We start from the raw sequence: 25376 nt of genomic DNA on the forward strand, positions 1-25376 counted from the left end.
AAACTGTCAGGATGTAGAAGACATTTTTAGAATCTGATCTCAGGTCAAAATGGGGTATATTATACTGTCACGCAGCTGAGCTTACATCAAGGTACTGTACTTGACAGTCATAAAGAGGCTTGTTCACTGCACCATGGCCTATACAGAATCATTTGGGTGCTGTCAAACGGTATAGTGTTCAATGAACATTATGTCTTCTTATCGTCACAGTTAGGCAGAAACCAAATTAATGTCCCACTTCTTCATATGAGACAGCGTTGTAGCTAAAGTAGCCAACCAGGGTAACGGCTTGTAGACATTGAACCAATGTGTAAAATAATTAACGAGAGTTTGTGACTAAATAATCCCTACATTGGATTATATTGGCTTATTATTATTATTATTATTATATATATTTTTTCCATTTTGGACATCGGGTAATTTGAAATAAGAATGAATTGCATTTTTATAGCGCTTTTCTATGCGCTACGTACCTACTCAAAGCGCTTTACAATGGTTCATTCATTCATACATTGGGAGGTGAAGCGGCGAACAGTCGACGCCATGCAGCGCCTCACTTCCCACATTCACACACCAATGGCGGCGAGCTCACACCGACCGACTCATTGGAGGTAATGTAGGGTTCAGCGTCTTGCCCAAGGACACTTCGACATGTGGGCATGAGGAGCCGGGATTCGAACCGCTGACCCATGGATGAACCATGGATGACCCATGGACGACCTGCTCTACCTCCTGAGCCACAGCCAAAATGGTAAGCCATCGTCATTTGCCTATATATTCCTGAGGTAATTAACATAATTATTGTTATTGATCAATAATTTATTTATACGTTTATTTATTTATTTGTGGACGTGCTGCAGGACTTACTGTGATGAATCATGCCTGATTCACAGTCACACACACATACACATGCTACGTCAACCATGAATATGGTTGAAAGAATACGTTCCCCGAAATAGTTGATGAATGCTGAAGTAGCTGTTTCAAAAGGAATCTTTAAACCTGCTCAAAGGAAACCAGACATCTAATGCTCAGCCAAAAGGGGGTGATTTAGGCTTCAGGCAGGGCTACTCTGGAACACATGCACTGCAGTGTTGTTTTTGGCAGCAAATTTCTATTTTAGTTTAGTCTTTGGGAATTAAACTTAATTTAGTTTTAGTCATATTCTAGTCACCTGGAATGGTTTAGTTAGTCTAGTTGACTAAATCTGCAGTTCATTTAGTCGACTAAAATGTATTTTGGCAGGCCTTGATGCCGACTTAATGGCTCATTTTAAACTTGCTGAAAATAGCAGATCTACAAGCTCACGTGGCGTTGTGAGCTTGCAGATCTGCTTTCCGTTTCGTTTTCGTCTGTGAAAAAAGGTAGTCGACGGACATGTTTAGACAAAAACAACATAACACTGTTGCACTGATGAACAACAGTGATGAAACATTATGTCCAGTGTAGCTAGGTTACTTCTTACCTCTTCTGCGTACGCGTCACACAGTTTGTTACCCGACATGAGCTTGTTTTTCAGACTCTTGTTCTGGAAAAAGAAAGGAAAGGAATTGGTGATGTCATTGGAGTCTGCATGAACACATGAATGACGCACGCACGCACGCACAAACGACAGACAGACAGACAGACAGACAGACAGACAGACAGACACACACACCCCCACGGATTTACACCGACCCACGCACGCGTGTGTGCACACACACACACACACACACACACACACACACACACACACACACACACACACACACACACACACACACACACACACACACACACACACACACACACACACACACACACACAGACAGAGGGAGAGTTAATGAGCTAGAATGAGATTATTCTGTGTTTCAGGAGGTCAATTTGGCTGAGGATCAATTCCAGACACTTGGCATCTCCTCTCACCTCTAAAGAAGAGTCTCTGTGAGGATTGATGAGTAGCAATGAAATGACAGCTGTCATAAAAAGTGACATAGGGTGACGTGGCCCCCAGAACATGGAGTGACGATGATATCCACTAGAGAGCTCATGTATGTCGAACGCTACTTCATCATTGCTGTCGGGCATAAAACGTGTAACTCCATTCATACATACAGTAAATGATCTGCTTTGGTCGTACAGGCTGTTGTGGTGAATTGTCGCAGCCTGTGTAGTACCTCAAAATGTATTTGGAAGTCTACCGAAATCTCAGACGAATTTGGACTCTATAATTTTATATGCCTTTTGGACAATACTTGGTAGACATCTTGGATTGATTACATTTCCACAACTAGGACATTTCAAATGGCCACTTGCGGCAGCGGGTAGTGGATCTTATTCAGGGTTTGAAATTAGTCCATAATTGTCTAAACATGTACTGCAGGTTAGTGGCACAGCAATCTTGATGGTAATGTCAAAATCCACCTGTGCCAAATCAACTGCCTAATTAACACCTTCTAAATGAAAGCATTTAAACTGAAACTGAAATGATAAACATACAGTTTATCAACAAGACAGAGCTCGCTTCCAGCGCCTCCTCACAACGCCACAACGCACAGACAGCCTCACGGAACCTAGCTAGCGCTGTGCAGCCCTGTCCTCCAACCTCAATCTGCCCTGCATTACACACGCCAAACATTCTAACAATCATCTTAATTAAATTAATTTGCGTCAAAAACAACTCATCTCCATTTGGCCACTCGGGGTGGCCAAATGGAGACGTTTTCTTAACTGCCTACAGTACCATTAGCACGCAACAACAGCAACAGGGTTTAACTCCACCCGGACAGGGCAATGCCTTGACAACAGTTACGATACTGTGCACTTTTATATCTGTTGGATCATAACATATGAATACTATAATCCGGGGAAGACAGATCCCGTGCCGTCGGAACAACAAAATTACAAAAATACATACAGACAGATGCAATGACCAACGCTGGCTCAATAGCTCACGAATCACACATTCCTAAATCACACAAAACATCTCATTCTGTCATGGTTTGAGTCTTCCCCTGTCTGTATTTCCTCTTCGGCCACTCCCACATTCTATTCCACCACACTGCAGACCCATACACCTGTCTCCCACTGCCTCATCAGCCCAACAGTTCCCTTCTCATTACACACCTGTGCCCATAGGCGGCGGGTGCGTAAGGCTATGGAAGGCTTAGCCTTCCCAAAAGTTATGCTGGGTATTTTTTTTTTATATATATAATATATGTGCGCAGCATTATAGAAGGCTATTGTGTGTGTGTGTGTGTGTGTGTGTGTTGTCTCTGCCCCCTGGTGATCGCTGATCGGATAGGCTATACACATACAGCAACTGGCCTAATCAGCATATGATTGACTACTATTAGTATGTCTGTAAACCTCGTCCTTCCAGTCGCTTTGTAGCAAAGAGTATGGTTTGTTTTGGGAAACAGCAAAACGCAAAATGTATTTTTCAAGGCAAAGATAAAGTAATTCAGAAGAAGAAGCTGTGAGTCGGCTGTCAGAACTCAGCAGCGCCAGTGCCCGCACGGTTCACAGTTCACACCACTGCAGCAACACTGACACGTTTAGCGGAGTGACTGCTGTCTCTGTGCCGTCTGTGAAGAGCCATGAGCCGCGACTCCCGGAGGGGCAGCAACACGCCAACACGGCCGGGTAATCTACACTGACTGACTCGAGACTTGAGAAAAAGACGTCCAAAAGTCGTTGTCTGTGTATAGGCTAATTCATTGGTAAAAGTATGCTAAATAACTCATTTTTAGACCATCTGGGAAATAAATAAATCCGCGGCGGCGAGAATCCCCCCCCCCCCCCCCCCAACGCAATTCTATAGCCTACCCAAAGGTAAAACGCACCCGCCGCCTATGCCTGTGCCTACTTCTGCAATCAAGCCACCGCCTATAAAACTGGACTCATTCTGCCTCATTCCTGGCTAGAATATAACCATTGTTACTTGTGTGCATTCCTGTTCTCTGTATTTTCCTAGTGCTCTTAGATTATTTACTAGTTTGGATTTTGACCTCCTGCCTGTTTTTGGACTCTGATATTCTGCCTGTGCCCCCCTTGGATTTGTTTGCCTGTTTTTGGATTCTGATATTCTGCCTGCCCCCCCTTGGATTTGTTTGCCTGTTTTTGGACTCTGATATTCTGCCTGCCCCACCTTGGATTTGTTTGCCTGTTTTGGACTGCTTTCTTGGTTTTGACCTCTGCCTGATGTACTTCGATGTAAGCCTTTTCCCTTGAACTTGATCGCTAGTAAACTATTGAACTTACTCTGCCTGTGTTGCCTGCACTTGGGTTCCATTTTGATACACATCGTGACAGTATCTTCTAGCCAGGAATGAGGCAGAATGAGTCCAGTTTCATAGGCGGTGGCTTGATTGCAGAAGTAGGCACAGGTGTGTAATGAGAAGGGAACTGTTGGGCTGATGAGGCAGTGGGGTGGAAGTGGAATAGAATGTGGGAGTGGCCAAAGAGGAAATACAGACAGGGGAAGACTCAAACCATGACACATTCTTAACCTGATTATATAAAGAACAAACTACAACTTGCTTTGCAGCCCAAAAAGCCAACCTCCGCGTTCACCGTGTAATAGCTTATATCAGATGTAAGTGCAACACTGAACGTGAAAATATTCAATAACTTCCATTTATAGGCAGAATATCACCGCCAAATTTACATCACACATCAATGGTGTACTTATGATTGTAATGCAGCATTTTCTTGCAAAAGAAACTAGCCTACTAATTAGCCTACTTTTGTGCCCAACCCAACTTCCCAATACAATCTGTAAACAAGTCCCCCCCTATAAGTAATGTGATCTATTACATCACATTACCCACACTGAACATCGATCATTTGCTGTTCATATATTCAGTACGGGTGAGGAATAGTCAAATTAATTCTACAAAACAAAATAACAGATGGATGAACAATAGCTATAACAAGCCTGTTGCACAAAAACAGGCCGTTTCACAAGCTCACATAATTATGAGCTTGTAGAACAAGAAAAATGTTTTATACATTTTGAACCAATGAAAAGTATCAAACATTGGAACAAATGCAGGTTATTATTATTTTTCCATTACATGACAAGTATAACAGTTTTGGACACAAGGTTTCCACCCGACAGAGATATGTCACAGCAGCACATTATGCGGAATGAGTTGAGGAACACATGTCTCACAAAGTGTGATTCTCCATTGAAGCGTGCTCGTGCATTTGATTTGACTGAGAGACTGCCATCGCGCAAATTCACCAGAGGAGAAAACTTTTGTTTTCTTCCCAAAATGAGACTGCGACTCACATACTATAGAGCATGTCTGAAATAAGTGTCAGAGCTCAAATCGACTTGTAAATATGAAATAAATGCCCAAACATGTAGCTAGGTGTAATGTTTAGAGACCACAGAAGTGAACCTTTCAAGCCTGTTTTCTCAACTCGCTGTTTTCTGCAAGACATTAGTCTATAGCCATATCTCCATGAACTGGTGGGTCAAACTGAACAACCAATTATGTCAAATGTGAAGCTATGATTCCCTGCTTTCATATGACGTGAAAAAAACGAAAAAATCCAATGGCAGTCCCTCAGTCAAATTTAGTCACATAATATGTAAACACTGTGTATAGTCACGGCAGTGTGTACGGCTTGTAATTTCAAGGACCCCTAGTTTGCTCCAGCATTATAGGCAACAACGGACCCCCCCGTATGAGATCCAGCAGAACGAGAGTCTTGTCTCTCACTGATGTGGGTTAATTTGTGAATCAATGAAAGCCTCCTGATGATGCATTCATGAAAACAAATGGAATTGTTTTGTCATCGTAATTGATCCATGTTAAGATCTGGAGCGATTACTGTGTATAATGAATGCAAAGCTCGTTTCATGGTCCCGCGCAGAACCTACTGTATAGACACATGCATACATGGCTGGATGGATGCGTACTGTATATACAGTATGTCTGTATGTATGTACATAAGAACACTTGTATGTATTTACATACATGTATGCCTTATAAAGCCAAAGTGCAGTAAAACAAAGTTCAGTAAAAAAAAGAAAAGGTTTAAAAAGTTTGGTCAGCCAAATGAGATAAAGTGATATACAAGTGATATTACACTATATATCAGTTGTTAAGATCATTGTTTTTCTCCCCCAAAATCACAAAGGCTGTTTTGACCTTTGGGGTATACACACATAAGTCGGTGTGTCTAAAAACGTAGTTACTGCACTTTGAGTTTGTAGGGCAATAATTGTATACGTGCAGTGTGTGTACACATACCCTCCATGTCTTACATGTATGCTGGATACATTTAAGGGATGCTTTAATGTGCATGTACTGTACTACAGTATGATGATAATTCTAGAACGCCTCTGTGGTTCTGTTTCTTTTATTTCTTTATTTTATCCCACGATTTTGACTAAAGGGAATTTCCTAATAATCTGGAGGAGATATTAGACATTGACTTATAGGTCATCAGGCTGAGGCTGTGAGCCACATAGTGCATCTCTTAAAAATATAACATTTAAAAAATTAACGATTGTGTACTTGAAGCTATAGTGCCGTTAGAGTTCTCATTTTCTGCCCGACCCGGCCCGACATTTCCGGGCCGGGCCGGACCAAAAACATTATGCTAATTAGTCGGGCCGGGCCGAGCCTCGGGCTCTGTGATTTTTTTCTTTCTCTTTTTCTCCTTTTTTCAAGAATGTTATTATAATAAAAATAGTAATTCTGTTATTTGTGTAATGTGTAGGCTATAGCCTACAAGTATGTATTTATTATAAAGAGGGCTGCGCTATCAGCGATTCACTTAGTTTTGACAGGAGGAAGACGGAGGAGTGGAGGCGGGGGGCTTGGATTACTGACATGAGCAGAGAGAAGTGAACGGTGGTTTATACCGCTGGCTGGCCTCTGGTTTGCGGCGCACCAAATGAGCTTCAGTTCATATGCTAAATGTTTTATAAATCAATCGGATTATCACACTTTAGCTGATTCAGCTATCGTGTGACTGCAACATGACAAAAACAGTTGCACTGAGCAGGCAGGAGCTGCTAAAGCAGTGGGAAAACTGCCACAACAATCGCTATAAAAAACAAACATTATCATATTTGCAGCGAAAGCATTATAGTTTCTGTTTGTGTTACAATTCAAAAGGTCACCTAAGCTTACTGTCAATGCCACTACATGAGGAAATAGTAGTTGTTTGAGCTATAATCCTTCATTGCAAACCCCCATACTGTGTGGAAAGAACTGAGATCTGTAGAATCTGGAGAATGAATGAAATCCCCCAGAGTTTGTAAAGACACTGGATCCTCAGAGAGGAGAAAGGAAACCTCATTACTGCTGATGTTTTCGGTGAAGTCGTTCCTTCCATTAATTGTTCCTGAAGCTCCATCTCCGGAAAATACAAAAACTGAACTTGAAAAGCTGGAAAGGTTCTATTCATTCAGATGTAAATGATAGGATAAAACTGTCCAATGCTATAGGCCTACTGGTGAGATGAAATGGTCCCTAAATATGTATTGCCGATGGCTACGGTATTGTCCGTAGAATATTTTTATCTCGTCTGATATCAATGCAAATGCACTAGAACCTGTACACACGCCAAAGCACCCCGTCGGTTGGATTGTTTATGACGTGTGGGCACGTCGGATGGACAGAACCTGTTATGGTAAATGTAGCCCTGGGTCAATTTGTATCGGGAGGGGGGGTACGGGTCGCGAGACGGGTCGCGAGACGGGTCGCGAGACACGGCCAAAGCATTTCCGGGGTCCCGAGCCAAAAACGTTGAGAACCCCTGGTCTAGATCACCGTTTCCCAAACAGTGGGTCGGGCCATAATATGTGGGTTTATTTCATGTGTAAATACCTCTATATTATTTGATCCCTATACATTTTTAAGTTAAAAACTAAACCCTACATACAAAGTCAATACAACCTTTGCACATAAAAACGACTCCAGGGTGTCTAATGAAGTACTGTCACCTCATAGACACATGAAAAACTGGAAAAATACAAAAGTTGTGGCACTCCATCTTTAAGACCAGCTTGGAGACGGCATAGTGACAGCAGCACTGCAGACAATTGTTATTTAGGGAGAAGAAGAGTGCACTGTTTAGGCGCCGTGGGTTCACAATGCACACATGCACTGATTGCAATCAAAACCCATTCACTCTGAACACTCACCTTGCATTGAGAGCTTCTTGTATATAGGCCCCCTATTTTCACAAATGTGACCCAGGCCAGCAGAATGTGCCTCATGTCGCCAGAATGAACATGCCTTAAATCAATAAATAAACTCGTTTTTTTTTTTTATGTGATTTTCTTTTTTTTTCATATTAATACAGTTTGAATGTTGAAGAAGGTTTTCATTCAAACAGATTGTTCATTTGGGCAAATGAAATGTATACATTTATACGTCAAAGTGGGCTTGTTTTTTAACAAGTTTCTGGAGGCAGAAGAGCGCAGTTCCGAGATTTGCATGTTGGTTACGATTGGTCCTGGAATCTCTTTGTCCTCAGGTTTCACGCTCTGATCACCGCCCATTAGCGTGCTTGTGTTTGTAAACACAGAAGTATTCTGGGCATTTGGGTTAGACTTTACAGAAAATAAACAAAACCACGTATAGCTACTCGCTGAAATACACTTCCCAGCTTGGAGTCTTTCACCAACAAACAACAGGCTAGAAGCTAGCTAGCCTAGTTAGCTAGCCGTCTGTGTGTTAAAGAGCAAAGAGATCACACGTCTTTTCTTTTAATCACAACTCGCTCATTTCTTGCTCATTTAAAAAAAGGTTATATACTATGTAAACTATGAAATGCAGGCTTTCATTTGGTATATAGAACGTTTGTGTAGGCCGTCTCTAAGAAACGGTATCAATTGAAAAGGAAATGTCGGAAAACCGCTTAATTTTTTTCCTCGCGCACCCAGCAAAGAGCTACGTCTTTTCAAATACGGCCGTTAGTACTGTTAATTCAACATCCGGTGAGGGGAGGATACGGATCGTGTATGTATTGTGTATATAAATCAGGGCATACAGTGGGTGGGCTTTAGACCGGATGTAAGCCTTGCACACTAAATAGACACCCGATGTAGTATGAATCCACCCATCGAATGCACAGGAATTACTATAAATGAAACCAGGCATTGTGACTGCATGTGGACAGATCTGTTTATTAAAATAGCAAATCTACAAGCGCACAACATCATAGCCTGATGCGTCGATTTTATTTATTTAAAATACTGGGTCAATTGTCTGACTTTGATTGCTTAAAGTAGACCTGCATAAAATGGTGTACTGCAGCTATTTACAACCAGGTAGTGTATAAGTTAAATTGAACACTTAACTTAATATTTAATACTTGAATACTTATACTTAGTATTTAATACTTAGTACTTTCAAAAGGGTTTATTGGGGCACCTTACAAATTGCATTGTTTGTTCTACTGGCTTAAACATGTCAGTGTTTCTAGTGTTGCACTGTTGACAGCTAAAACGTCCTATTGTCTCTTGTCCCTCCCATTGTCACACCCACTTCTGTCCAGCTCTAAGGTGATAACATGTTGTGAATATTGAAAAGGGCTTTTCTCAGCTTTGGGTGAAAGGCCCCAGTCATTTTAAAATGGTTATATCTCCTTCAATTATTGTCCAATTTCATTGAATGATACATCATATGAAAGCTTACATTCTGTACTTTAATAATCTGTAAAAATCTGAAAAATGGAAAAGGCGACATGAGGCATGTTTTGTTGGCACTGGTCACAAATGTGCTGCACAACTATCTGTGATTGTTTCATTTATAAAGAAAATATGTTTCTATTTCTGTAGTATTATATTTCTGTAGTAAAACAATGCTTTTACAATAACTACACTAACTAGACCAAGTATGTGACCAAATTGAAGTAATTAGCCAACTTGTTCGATGTTCAGGGTTAGTATAATGTGTGTCTAAATATGTTCCACAGATCTGCACTAAGTTGGTCTACTGGCAGTGTACACAAGAGCTGTGGTGCTGATTGTGATTGGTTCAGCAGTTTGTGCGATAAGCACTGGCCAAACACAAAAGCACACAGGCCGACCCTATTTTAAAAGACAACTCTATGAATTATGCAAATGCAATTCAACTTTTGGAATTGTGTAAAATGTGTGCACAAATGCCTTTGGCTGATTCTGCTGCCGTCGTAATTCTACCTCCTTATGATGAAAACCTGCTTGAATATAGTCCTTTGTTATTGAGCCGACACATAAGCCACTGAAGTAAATATTCCTACTTCAAGTACACTATCTAACTTGACTAAAATTAGACAAATAAGGACGAAGAGTTTCTCGGCATCAAAACCCTCAGACGATCAGATGAAGGAGCACGCAGAGAGATGTGAATTGAAGATGCATTCAGAGTGGTATTTATTGAGAGATTACACAGCACAGCAGAGCTTCCCCGTGGACCAGGCGAGCTGGCCCACGGGAGCAGGACACAGCCTAACCACCTCTCGATGGCTAGGCCCCTATAAGACTAACTCTAACATCGCAAACACAGACCTTATATGTGGTCTACATCAAAGAGAGGTGCTCCAGGGCGGAGTCTAAACCTTTACATACAAAAATGACATTGAGATGCATAGAAATGCTGTCTTGAGACTTAATCAAGTGACCTGTTGGTGGAAACAATAGCATATGCAAACTTCCTGTCACACCTAGTCGAGCCAGGCTATTTCATATGCACAATGGGCTAGACTTTACAGATTGCCACATTGCCTCTACAGATTGAATTCCCACAATAACTTTAACCCAGAAATGTAGTTTGATAAAGAATGATTACAGTTATAGAATTATCGAGTCCATATACGACACCACTTCTGCGATCCCACTCACAGACAAAGAGCAAAGCGGGCTAAGATCGTCTATACATACACCCCTTCGTTCACTTTGCATTGGAAGCCCATACAAGCCGGTGGTTGGTTGATTTCCGGTTACGTCATCATAAAGTGTCGGCCTCCTCACCAGGTCCGTGACAAAGCCGCTATTTCTTTGAAGTTATTAAAAAACGGCGACTTAAACACAAAACAAATAGTGGGTTTAGTGTATTACGCAGGGAGAGACAATGGAATAAAAGGCGTGAATAAGAGGGTAACGCAGGGAAACTGTTGAGAGAATGCAAGAGTTTTTACCCAATGTTCCCATCGCGCTCACCGGATAATCAGAAAATACCTCTGAACATCGGCGATTAGTTCAAAACCAGATAGCGCCGTAGTTTCAGAGAAAAAAGCGTACAAAGGCTGCGGCTAAAACAGAAGCTAATGGCTATGGAGAATGAGACACAGTGCGGGCGGGGCCCTAGCAACCGTGCACAGCAACCGGAGCGGTTAAAAAAATTGCAAGGCAATCTTATAGCGATATCAAGACAAGCCTATAGAGCGTCGCAGTCCCTCCCCCTTTCAGAACGGCGAGTGGCCCAGGAAATGAAATGCAATGCATTCTGACCATTTCTTTAAGTATTTATTTAAAGACGGTTACGCCGCGGACAAAGCCAACTCGGATCGTGACAAATCATGACAATGAACACAATATTTTGGGCCGATCAAATCATTAGAAAGAAGAAAATAAAGGCAGTAGACAACACTATTTGTTTTGTTTTTCTTCTTATAAATTGTTTGATCCGCCCAAAACATTGTGTTCATTGTCATGATTTGTCACGATCCGAGTTGGCTTTGTCCGCGGCGTAACCGTCTTTAAATAAATACTTTAAGAAAATCCTATGGTCAGAATCCATTGCATTTCATTTCCTGGGCCACTCGTCATTCTGAAAGGGGGAGGGACTGCGACACTCTATAGAGGTTATGCGTGTGACATCATCATCAAACCAGGAAGTTACGCGGGGATTGCCTACTGAGTGGCAAAAAACTACTTTCTGGCATTGACAGCGCATACATCCAAACAGAAAAGTCCTATTTGATTGAATGAAATTACTTTAAACAACATTAAATTCACTTTGTCACTCACTTTGACACTCGATGTGCCATTCACTTCATGCATGCGCATACCCTCTATACTCGTCAAGAGTGCCCCGCACATTGTGCGCAATTAATTAATCAGGACGAGTATACTGTACCTGTCAACGGGATCAAATATGTTAAAGGCGAATACTTCAGTTAATCAAACCCGCTCTCATGAATACATTTCACTGCTTGAAACAGGGTCAACACTGACCCAGTAGGGAAGACAGGTTTAGCATCCCTATACCTGTAATGATTTACAACACACTTTACAAATTGACTTCACACACGCACACACACACACACACACACACACACACACACACACACACACACACACACACACACACGCACGCACGCGCACACACGGATATTTATATTTATATGATTACTCCGTTGTACTATTAGCTCTGCATAATTGAAAATGGGGTCCACCGTCCTGCCATGCAATTCCAATATAATGAATAATGGTCGAATGAAAAAGAAATCCCCCTGCTTTCAACAAAGTATTATAGGATTGAAGTGGTTATAAGTCACCAAAGATAGACAAAACAGGAGGAAAGGGTGCACACCTTTGAGGTGAGGTGAGGTGCTGGCCTAAGGCATGCAGTAAAGTAAAAATAAGAAAAAGGCCGCACACTCATAGCCACAATGCTGTATATTTATTAGAATCCAACGTTTCGACCTAGGATGACCTTCAGGGAATCAGTCACCAAAGGTGCCATGTTGTAACTTCCTATGAGAGACGATACTAGAATCATCTTTCCTTTCCCGTTATTACTTTGGTCGGGATCTGTGTATGTTATAAGATTATAGACATCATAGGCTACTGTGGCTGCTGGTAAGAATATTCAGGACCAAAACATCTTCTAATCTTCAACACTTTTTTTTGTCTCAGGTCACCGCTGTAAGTAATGTTTTCAACCAAGGCACAGCTGAATTACACTGTAATTCAGGGGTCATACTAAGTCGAGAGAATGCAGTTTCCAGAGAAGCAGTTTTCCATTACGACAGATTGAAAATAACTTGACACTTGACATTAACCACTTGAACCCCAGTGTCACTATTCTGGGGGCAACATTCACGGAGAATAGCCAAGGTCACAACGTGATCTGTAATGTCTGTCTTTAAGTGCAGGGCTGCAGCCTGCAGGCTATCAGAAAAGACTTTGGACAGATGGAAAAAACGAATTCATTAGCGCGACAAAACGTGACAAAATAGGCTACAGCTGAGCTACAGTATGTTGTGCTGCTGACAGGCAGCGCATGAACACAGTAACACACGCATTGAAACAAGGGCCGACTGTGGTAAAGATGCCAAGGAGTGGACAGTGATGTCACTGTTATGCAACACGGAAGTAGTGTGGACTTGAACCTGTTTATAAACCAGTCAGTCAGTGACATCACTGACAAATCCTTGGTGTTACTGTTCCTGCGACCGATAGCCCCTGAAACCAGGCTTTAACCTTTACTCTTTTCCCCCCCTTCTTCTTCCCCCTTCATGGGCCCCTTGGGGGCGCTGGGCCACCACTGTCGATATATTCGCCACTGGCAAGGCACCATATGCACATTGGGAGCAATTAGGCGTTCAGAGTCTTGCTCAAGGACACTTCGACAGTGACTCTGGGGGAGCCCGGGATTGAACTGTGCTTCCCATGCGGCCGCTCTACCTCACACTATCCCTAAACCACTGCCGGCGCTGCCCAGCATGATACAATAAGAACCATTTCCACTACTATACACAAGCACTGTTCTCTAAGCCTCGACACTCAAGAAGACTCAGGTTGTCCTAGTGATTGTGCAGCACAGTCGAAGGCGTTGTGACAAAACGTGTTGGTTGTTCCGTTTTATAAACAGCCTGAAGGATATTTTGGTGACTGTGCAACCAGTAGTAAAAGACATTTGAGTATACATAAGCACTCTTTTTTCCACCCTAAAACATGGTAATCAGGTCCTATTGTTATATAAGGAGGTATCATTTTTTCTAAAAAGTGTACAGTATTTGTTAAAATATAGTTTTTATGTGGGCACGCCCACCAGTTCATTATGTATGCCTGGTTTGCCTGGTGGATGGTGATGGGCGGTGAGCCACCTGAACTGAAGCCACACCCACAGCTGTAGTTGTATGATAAAGAGGGAGGGGTTAGGGGAGGGGCTGATAGTGTGATGTCACTATATTACTGTTTATTTCATTGGCCCGTTTGACTGTTAAGGGTTCAGCCTCCAGGAAGAAACCCTAAATACAAAGTTAATACACCATTGCACATAAAAACAACTCAGGGGGTCTAATGAAGTACTTAAAGTATCTTTAAGTTATGTCCAGACTTCTGTGTGTTGAGCTCCCACAGCACAAGCTGGCTGGCTGGGAGCTCCTGGTTTCCATGGCAGTGACAGTGACAAAACAAGCATTCAGTAAATGAATTGAACAAGTCCTCGACTGGATGTGCCAGAACCTTCTTCAATTATTAAACAAAGACAGAACTGGAAGTAACTGTTTTTGGAGCCAAGGAAGAACGATTAAAAGTCAGTGCTCAGCTTCATTGGTAATCTTAAAAACCACAAGCCAAGCAGGAAACCTTGATATAGTCATGGACTTAAGACAAGTATAGTCTAGTATCACCTTAAGACTAAGTAATCATTACTATACTTCAAAATACTACTTTATTTCATCCAAAAGCAACGTAGGCTACGTAGCAAATAGCTAAACCTAATAATTCAATATTGCAAACGTTCTTTCACAGAGAGGCAGAGATTTGAAAGTTTGTAGCGGTCTACAGTACTTGACTATCATTGTGCACGTTCACGACGGCAGCACGCTCGTGCACGTTTGTGCGCGTTCGTGCACATTCAACGGCAGCGCTTGTGTTTGGGGCAAATCCATCCCAGAATGCACTCTGTTCCTACCCGGAAAGAGGAGTGAAATCGCCTCATGCGCTTTTGAGCAACTTAATGCAAGTGGATGGGAGGAGAACTCGGATGCCCTCTCTATTCATATATATATACTCTAAGGGTCTACCCTAGAACGTTGGTGGGATTCATAATCACGCACGAGTGACACTCTCTTCTCCAGAAGGAGTCCAGGGCCAAATAAAGCTCCAGGAATTCACATTATGGAATTCCATTGTGGATGACACTGTTGTCAATCATCTCATGTATATGCCGATGATTTAGTGCAGGCCATAATTATGTAGTGCAATACAGTGCTGGGCTTCAACATTTTTGTTAAGACAAATGTTGACATAAAATATAATAGCCAAGAAAAATAACATGGTGATTGTGTGAGACGCCAGAGAGGAGAGGGAATTATCTTTCCCTGCTTTTTCAATTGTGTGATAGATCTCTCATGATTATAGGCAAGCTGATTAAATACCTGTCATGTTCTCCCTGATGATTGGATGGATGACAAGGGATGTGTACAAGACAATGTACTGTAAATATGCTGCTCCGTGTTCTGCCGATGGGAAGTGTTCACTGTTCAGAGCCTTTTGGATGTCGCACGCCTCTGTAAACTGCTCATCTCTTGCATTCAGATCTACAAGCTCATAGCGCGCCACTCGAGCTATGAGCTTGTAGGTCTGCTATTTTTTTTTTAATCGAAGAACGACTGACGTAGAACGACTGGCGTTTGTGCACAAAGTGCACAAACGCCAAGTGCCGCGCTACGAGCTTGTAGATCTGCCATTTGGCGCAAATTTGGAATACGGTATATTCTTTCAGAGCCAATGTTTTTAACAGTCACAAACATTGATATCGTTGCTGTTGGGAGGAAACCCAATTTTTTTTTTTTTTTTTGCATAAATCATACATCATGAATCATAGATCATAAACCATAAATCATGCTATATTCTGCGTGTTGTTTTGAAAATATTGAACCAATGGAAAGCAGTAATCGTATCTTAATTTATTTGTGCTATTGCTACTTTACTTGAGTAAAAAACCTGAGTACTTCTTCCATCACTGTATGCTTTCACATATCGTCACTGTCAGGCAAGAACCTCGAAATCTCCATATTCTAACTTTTTAGTTTTTTTGTAAACTAATGCCCTACCCTACCTGATCACACTGTGGCGTCTCGGTACGGGACCGCGCGCCACGGAATAGCCACCTCGGGGAGAGAGGGAGAGAGACAGGCAGAGTGAAGCGTCGCCAACGGCAACGAGGGCGGTTCCTGGAAGGGAGGTATACATCCCAGCCGTCTCCTCGTCTGCCTTAACGAGCCACCTGCTGCGCGTCCACACCCAGGCAGGTTAAAAGGCTCTGTCCTGCTCACTCTCTCAGAGACTCTCCCGAGAGACAGGCTGGCGTGCGGCACCTGGTAAGACTAATCCATATTCCCTCTCCTAGTATACCAGTTAATGTGATGACAATACTAATTGTGTGAATCTCTCACCTCTCAGGCTCACCTACCCATTCCGTGGAAGTGACCGCTGGGCTCTGGGAATTAGGAGGCTCACACTGGCTGGGACACTGGAGTGCCCCCCCCCCCCCCCCCCCTTTTGATGAGATTGTGGGACAAAATACCCAAACCTAATTATACAGAAGAGACCTGAGTTGTGACCTATAATGCTCTGACAAACAAAGAGCCCCTGAGTTAAAACCCCCATTCTCTAATGGGCGGACATTTGAGTCATTTCTGATTATCAAACAAATAAAAGTGCTGTTTTGTTTAGCACTCTGAACTTGGCCTCTGTGTGTTTTTGGTCTGGTGAAACAGCGCCCCCCACAACACGTACAGCGTCACACAAAAGCATCAAAAGTAGCAGATATGTATGCTTGAAATGCTGCGTAAAGCGACACGTTTGCCATTTCCTGAAAAGTAACACTTTTGGACATACACATACTGAGGTTTCCAACCGACGGAGACGATAATTATGCTGTTGGCAGGGGCTTTGTTCATCACAGTGAGTATATAGAGGCAAATCAGGACACTGTCAGCGACTCACGAGGGGACATGACGCCGTGCTGTGCGTCTGATCATGAAAGTGGGTGTCCTTGTCAAAAAGGTTACATTCAGTTTTTTGAAGTGTTTAGGGAGCTTGTTATGCGAGACTCACAGCCCACAGCACAAGCCCCGTATATACGTGGGCTTTCTGTCAGAAAGAAGCTCAGGGGTTCTCAAACTTTTCCATGCTGGGGACCCTCTTAATAGCCATGGCCTCTGGCTGATATAACACCTTAGTAAAATAGTTTTAATTGGCACTGTGGTTACTGAGAAATGTAATTAGGCTATATAGTATAATTGGTCCTCACTAATGTTCATGACAAAATACCACAATTCTCTTCTACTCAGTCTGTGTCTCATAGGGGCTGTGGGCAGTTCAGAAACCAGTCTGTGTCTCATAGGAGGGCTGTGGGCAGTTCAGAAAAGATTTAAACAAGATTTGTATTTATTTTTATATTTTGATTTGTATTATCGTGATAATGATGGCTTCCATTTACGCATTGCAACTTTCCAGGAATAGAAAGCCTGCAGTTTCTATTAGCTTGGATTCCCCATCGATGATGTCACTGGTGGGCGGGTTTCTGGACTGCGCACAGCCCTCCTATGAGACACAGACCGTGTGGAAAAGAATTGTGACATTGTATCATAAACATTAGTGAGGACCACTTATACGAAGGTAGGTTGAAAAGTTGTCCTTTAAGAACGGAGTAGCAAACTGCTTGACAGAAGAATACGCAATACAAGAAGAATCCATAGCAAACAAGAAAATCTAAATGACAAATATAAAAAATTTAAAGGTATATTCAGTGATTTCACTTAATTCAAATATCACTTATTTTTTTGTTTTGTTGTGATAATCCTCCCTACTATAGAGTGTGCTGACCATATAAGGAGTTCCTCCCTGTCCCCAGTTAACCCATGGGGGTCAAAAAACCTTAGGTTTCGTTTTTGACTCTATCCTGATTGGATGAAAGGCTGGGTCCCACAGCCAAAAACGAAACCTAAGGTTTTTTGAGTGAAATCACTGAATATACCTTTAATTAAGAGTGTTGAGGGTCGAAAGCGACTCTATAAAGGTGAGTTTTCAGAAAGGATTTAAAACGGGGCAGAGATTCAGCAAGCCTTATCTCGGACTCTAATAACAGTCAAGTCAACCTATTTTACGAGCTGGGAATGAGAACTGCACTTCCACATTCCCAGAGCCCATCTAATAGAAGAGTTGCGATGTTGAGGGGGCAGAAACCGAGCGCTCGAGCGCTGTTCACATGCAGCCTGAACTGAGACAAGCTGGAGTTTGGAATACATTGTTTTCAACGAGGGCGGCGCGAATAAGAGCACTTATTTTAGGCATGTGTGCAACATGCCAACTGTTTTAAAGTATTGTACAGTAACAACTAAAGTCTCTGTAATGTTTATATACACGATTACTACAAAACAATCTAAAATAAAGGGATTTAAGATCATTAAAGCTGGGCAATGCATTTCTGCCTACTTCCGGTCCAGGACTTGTCCCTATATGTTGTCCCCATTCTCAATAGAAGTCTATGTAGGAGAGCCGCCATTGGACTGAAGCCCCATGAAGTGAACCGAGTTTGCGTAACTCTGTCTTACTCTATGCCATACATTGGAATGTGCAGAGCCATAGAGTCTATGGTTCTGCACATTATGTCACGGTGAGACATGTGATGGACCAAATGCAGAACCGCAAGAGCAGGCAGGCAGGCAGATAAAGTAGAATGATGATTTATACACAACTAGACAGGACATACAAGGGCAGGACACTGTGACAACAAACTATAATCTGACAAGGGAACGCTGAACACTGGGAGGTATAAATAGACACAAAGACTAACTAGACACAGGTGCAACATAACTACAATCAACACATGATTGGCTGACACTAAACAGGTTACAGGACACAGGTGAAATACAATGCAGACTGGTGAGGCAAGGCAGGTATCAACAAATGGAGCAGACAAGAAACACTAGGAACACAACTACACAATAAGAGTACACCACAGACAGATATCGTGACACATTCCAATTTATGGAATGTATTCCAATGCTGCCTGTTGGGACAACTGGGAACGTTGAAAAATGAGAATGAATATATAGGGCTTAACCACTTAAACACAATGCAGTATTGGGGGGGGAAACTATTGCAAGAAATACCAGATACTATTTATATATAAATATCAATAATTTTGTTTTCTCTGTCTCTTTACTGTTCTTTTTCCTTTTTTCCCTTTTTTATTATTGTTATTGTTATTGTTTCATTGTTCTAGCTGTGCTTGTGTATGGCCACCTATGTTCATTGGTGATTTACAATTGTTTGCCTTAGAAAATAGAAAAATAAATAAATAACAGATACTTTCCGTGAAAGCTACACAATAACAGAAAAATAAAAAATAAATACTAGATTATAGCCCTGAGAGACTCCGCTCAATGGGGTTTAAGCGGTAAGACTCAGCTGTGATTTCAACTACACGCTTGCCGTCACGGCTGGTAATAACAAGAAACCAATTCCCACTAAAGAGCTGAGCGAGGAGCTGATTAGTCCCAGCAGGGTACAAGTCTATCTGTAAATCATTCTGACTCAAAATACACATAATAAGCCATGAAAGCCATGCAATCACTAATAATGACTTTACGACTTTACTGTGGATTGCAGTTAGAAACGTCCCGATACTGTATCGGTATCGGAAAAGTATCGGTATCTGGTGAATATGCCACGATGGGTTGACACTAAGGCAGGAAAATAAAATGTTGGGGCATGTGGAGATTGCTTTCGAGTTGCCATAACTGCAAGTGCACATTTGAGTGAGGAGTCTGCTATAAACACAACACAAAATATATACCGGTAGCTACATACAACACGAGATCACAACACTGGTATCGGTATTCGGTATCGGTATCGGCCAACACAGAAATTGTGGTATCGGGATCGGATTCGATTCGGATTGGGAACGAAGGAAGTGTATCGGGACATCCCTAATTTCAGTTATACTGTAAAACCTCACTGCACCAACACAATGTACAATGCAGGGCTAGACTGGGACAGAAATTCGGCCCGGGCATTTTCGCGTGAATTTGGCCCAGACCGGCCCACCACAACCAGCGCGCAGATAGCAGAAACTCTACCGCCCGCTCCGTTGCGGCACACACAAACAAACAAGCCCTGATACCACCACTTTTACAGAACAACATAGGCCTAAATGATACAAACCAACAGACAACTACACAACCCTTTGTAGAGGGTTTATTTGTCACTCACTGATACAGGTACAGTAAAATTATCATGATGGCACTGGCAGAATGGCAGCACGCCCGGACCTTTCCTGGTGGCCTGCCAGCCCGGTATGCCCTGTGGCCAGTCCAGCCCTGGTACAATGTAAGCTTATAGATGCAACTTGAAAACAGTTTGTAAAACAACGACCATGAGAGACTGCAGGGTGTAAACAAAAAGTATAACTGGCTTCCGAAATATTGCACAGTTGTCATCACTATACTTTAATCATTTTATCCAACAGTTGAAATGATTTGTTTCACAGTAGAAGCATTTCCCTATATAACATGACTAAACTGACATACTGTCCCAGATACTATATAATATCAGCCGCATTCAAAAAAAGTAATTGAATTTAAGCGTGGGTCAATGTCAGAACAGCCTAACCTCCTAATCTCAAGGTGTTTCCGAGCGTGCAGTAAAACTGCACCAAAGTGGTGTCTACAGGATTAATACCAAAAACACGCTTGACCTTTGCTTTTGTTGCAACAGTGGAATCTCCTCTGACATGTTGCATTCATTGTGGATGCAGAGGAATGTTTCCCATGATTCCCTGGATGGAGCCGCCACTTTAAATGTCAGCATGGTTGCAACAGATGTCACAGAAGATCCCAGACCACCCCTTATGTACTGTATGTCACTACAAAAGACCGTCAAATCTGAAAAGACTGATTGGACCCAAGACTCAAAAATGTCAATGCTATACAGTATGGCAGTCACATGATAGGGGAGAAATGCACCATGTAACACTAACCCTGACAGCAGAGAGCCAGGAGTCAGGACTAAAAAATGTCAATGCTATACGGCTGTGGTTTCAAACATTTTCGTGTCAAGGACCCCCGCAGTGAAATAGGGGAGAAATGGACCTACATATTTATGTGCGTGCGTGTGTGTGTGTGCGTGCGTGCATGTGCGTGTGTGCATGCGTGCATGCGAATGCCACCTGGCTTGTCATCCAGCCAGCACAGTAAAGCCATATTTACAGTACACCCCAATGACACAACAGCGTTGATCACCGAAAACTGTCAACAACAACGCAAAATAATGGCTTTGTGCTGTATTGTATTATTCACTACGACTAAAGGACACCATTGTAAAGTACCATTAATTATACTGTAAAAAGGTACCAAGTGCCTAAGTTCATGTCATGTACCCAAGTGCATGTAAAATATTTAGTTTTTAAGTGAAATCATTGAAACAGCTGTCTTTCAACAACTGAACACAGGACCTTAATGATGGAAACAAGCCCTGAGGGCTTATTTAGATTATTCTTTTAGCATTATTTTGTATAAATCTGTACCATCGTGCATTTCTTTCAAACTGTTAATAACCTATTCATTCAATCAATCAATCAATCAATCAATCAATCAATCAATCAATCAATCAACTAATCAAATCAATCAATCAAAACACAAATCCTTAGCACTAAACAACTGCTTTGGTGTCTTCCAGTCAGGATTTTGACCACACCACATGCAGAGACTGCTATTATTGCAGTCTTCAATGACATCCTCGTAAACACAAACAGTGGCAGAAAGTATTAGTACAAAAGTATTAGTATGTCAGTGCTGGATTCAACTATATTCGACTGAGAAAATGGCACAGCACTAAAATGGTTTCAATCTCACTTAAAGGACGGCAACTTCATTTTGGGTCTATTTATGTAATTAGACGAATATGTGTAATGTCTAATTACCTAAATAGACACACAATTACAGAACTCTGCATGTAGTGAACAGAAATGACATGCAGAGTTCTGCAAGGCTCCATGCTGGGATCTCTTCTGTTCTGCATCTACATGCTTCCACTGGCTCAGATTATGGAAAACAACTAAACATGTTCCAGTACCATAATTATGCAGATGAAACATTTACATAACCTACTCTTATCCCCATGGGACTGATGTTCAAGGCAAGTACTGCAAATGCGTTGAACAAATCAATGATTGGATGAGCCAAAACTGTCTTCAATTAAACAAAGACAAAACAGAAGTTACTCTTTTAGGGCCAAGGAACGATTAAAAGTCAGTGCTCAGCTGCAGTCAGTAATGTTAAAGGGTCAATTCACCCATTTTGCAACCAGATCTTATTTTAATGATGTTTGGGAGATAAGAAACCCTTTCGTGGGGTTTTTATGTGGGTGTGGGTTTTAGATATTCCAGTATTTCAAACGTACTTCCTGAACTACATGTTGTCTCTCTTTTCTTTTTAGATATATATTTTTTGCGGCTTACGCCTTTTATTGTACGGGAGAGAGATGGGGGAAGACATGGAGTAAAGGCTGTGTCGGGCTCGGGAGTCGAACCTGCGGCACACTGAGACTGGATTACCAGTCGGGTGCCCAGACGGTTACGCCACCGCCTGGGCCACTACTACATGTTGTCTCAGTAAGACAGCCCTCCCCCTATCCACAAGGAGGAGCAGTGCACCAAAGCATTATGGGAATTGTAGTCCTGGAAGGAAGTGAGCCCAGTATTTATTTAAAAATACCAATGATACTGTTGATCTATAAAGCATTTAATAGTTTTGTGATAAAATACATTTCTGATCTTTTGCTACAACCATATCCACCCACAACTAAACGTGGAGAAGCAGTGTTCAGTACAGCGCCACAGCATATCTGGAACAAACAGAAAACTCTTACTGCAGTAGGCTATACTCTGTTATCTTCAGTAAAAGCTAGGGGGAAAGGTTACGTTTGCAGTATGTATTTTATTGAGTTTATGCTAATACATTCTTCTGCACTTTAATCTTATTGTCTTCTTTGCATTGCTGTGTAATTTAAAATGTGCTATGAAAATGCTGTGCTGTTAAAACAGAAAATAAATGGAAATGTTGGCCTAATCGTGGCCCTCGAATGAAAGTCCATGGGGGAACACAACATCAGTAGAGACGGATTACGAGATATCTCATATAATTTCGGCCTGAGGGTTCATCCATGAATGCACGCATCATGTTTCATAGCAATCAGCCCATTAGAAGATGATGATATAATTATCAATGTAGACATTAACCCATTTTGACTTGACTTGATCGGAATTAAAAAAAAAATCTTCTAAATCCTGACAGTTTTCTGAAAAACCTCATGTTTCTACGTCAGTCGTTCTCAAACATTTTCATGCCAATTAAGGACCCCCAAGATTATATGTAATTGGCCGCCGACCCCCATCTGAAAATATGTTGTTCCAGGGATGACCCCCCCCCCAGAAGCAAAGATTTGAGTTAAAAACGTCATAACGAAAAAATATATATTCAAAGATTTGCGCCACATTTTCACAATTTTTCTAAAATAGCAGACCTACAGGCTTGTAGGGCGCCACTCGGTGGCACGCTATAAGCTTGTAGATCTGCTATTTTTCAATAGCTAAAGTGTAACATAATGCTTGAAACACCTAGAGGGGTTAAAATAGGCAGACACCTCATGGATGGACATGCAGATGGACTGACATCCCCCAGGGATCTATCATATAGCCCCCCTAATATTTCCCTCTAAATCCGTAGTTCTCAAATCTTTACACGTCAAAGGACCCCAAAAGTATGCATTTGACTGCAGACCCCCCCCCCCCCCCCCATCTGAAAACGCTTTGTGCCAGGGACCCCCAGAAGATATTTGCGTTGAAGAAAATTCAAAATGATCATAAATCTTCCAAACATTTTAAATATTTGTCAAATAATTCCCCCAAATAGCAGATCTACAAGCTTGCGGCGTGACACAAAGTGGCACACGTTGAGCTTGCAGGTCTGCTATTTTTGTCCCTGTACACTGTTACGATTAATTACTGTTATGATTCTTATCTAAGTACTCGGACCCTCATCTGGTTCTGGTGTCTGACGACCCGGTTGACATTTCCATGGTTCGGACAGACGGACATACGGGCAGGCCTGCTCGGGAGAACGAGATTAACATGACACGGAGACTGGGTCACATCAATTCACTCACAAGGTTTATTACCCTTACAGGATCATATATAGCTTGGATACTTCATGTCCTACTGACGTCACTGACTAGACATCACAATCACTGCCTGCTGCACGCGGCCTTCAGCGTGCCCCTAACACCCTAGAGTATGTTACAGTTCAGGCAGTGCATCATGTATATAAGTACATTGCATATTCACGTACAAGTACCTGTTATCAGTACACAGCATATATCATAACATACACCACCGTGTGGTGCATCCGGATTTGTTTGTGGGGTGTCTATACAAACACAATTGGCCCGTTTTTGGGGGAGCGAAGCTGTGCGGAACACCTCCCCCAAGGGCCCCTGGGGGTCCCCGGACTCCACATGGAGTACCACAAACAGCTGATCTATAAGCTCACAAGAAAATTCACAGCAGAACTGTGAGTTTTGTTGAACATATCCTGCGGCGTATACCTTGAATATTCACCTATCTTATTCTTTGCCCAGCAATGTTTGCTTATTATTCAGACAATTAAGCCAGGAATGGTTGGGGCAAATTGCAGGGCTTCTATCTGAAGAGACGTTGAGGCTAATATCCCATAGTCTGATTTATAGTCACGTAAACTATTGCTGCATGTGCAGTATGGGGCAAGGCAACGCAGCTCAGACCGATATGAGAAGACTGCAGATCACACTAAACAAGGCAGCTAGAATGGTCTTAAGATGTGGGTATGAAATAGACACAGATGAACTGCATAACAGAATGGGATGGCCCACGGCACTTGAATGCATAAGAAAACAGTCTCTTGCATTGATTTCTAAAATAAAAACATCTAATAAACCAGTAACCATAAAGGATAAATTAACATTAGTTCGCGAGAAACATCAGGTCAACCCAAGATCAAGATAATTATGTTCTACCAAAAATAAAAACTAGAATGGGGAAGCCGATCAGTTAAATTATTGAACTCGTCATTCTAGCTGGGATTGCTTTTATTGATTCATCACTATGTTGTGATTTCTGTTTAGCTCTGTTTTTTTTTGTTTTAGTTTCTGTGTTGGTATGCGGTCAGGTTTTCAGCTGGCTCAGGGAAGAGGTCGACCCTGCAATGCATAGTCCACTATAGATAGGTGAATGTACTGTATCTGTCTGTGGGCAGGCATACAGTATGCTGTGCCTGTGTGTGTGTGTGTGTGTGCACGTGAGTGTGTGCGGTTGTATGAGTTGAGGATTAGAGGTATAGGTATTTTTGTTACGCTGTAATACTTGACTCACTGTTGTCTTTTAGCA

At 42.1% G+C, this 25376-nt stretch overlaps 1 protein-coding gene across 1 annotated transcript in view; it reads right to left on the bottom strand.

Annotated features, from left to right (window-relative positions):
* The window catches only part of LOC310854649 (leucine zipper protein 2-like), a gene marked incomplete at its 3' end in the record, with an annotated part of 189669 nt that overhangs the window by 34259 nt on the left and 130034 nt on the right, over nucleotides 1-25376 (bottom strand). Inside the window, exon 6 of the mRNA XM_083759324.1 lies at nucleotides 1466-1528. Within this exon, the coding sequence (XP_083615450.1) occupies nucleotides 1466-1528 (63 nt within the window). The remainder of the gene's footprint in view (nucleotides 1-1465; nucleotides 1529-25376) is intronic.

Source organism: Protomyctophum parallelum, assembly GCF_964188405.1.
Source record: "Protomyctophum parallelum genome assembly, chromosome: 2".
Lineage (NCBI taxonomy): Eukaryota > Metazoa > Chordata > Actinopteri > Myctophiformes > Myctophidae > Protomyctophum > Protomyctophum parallelum.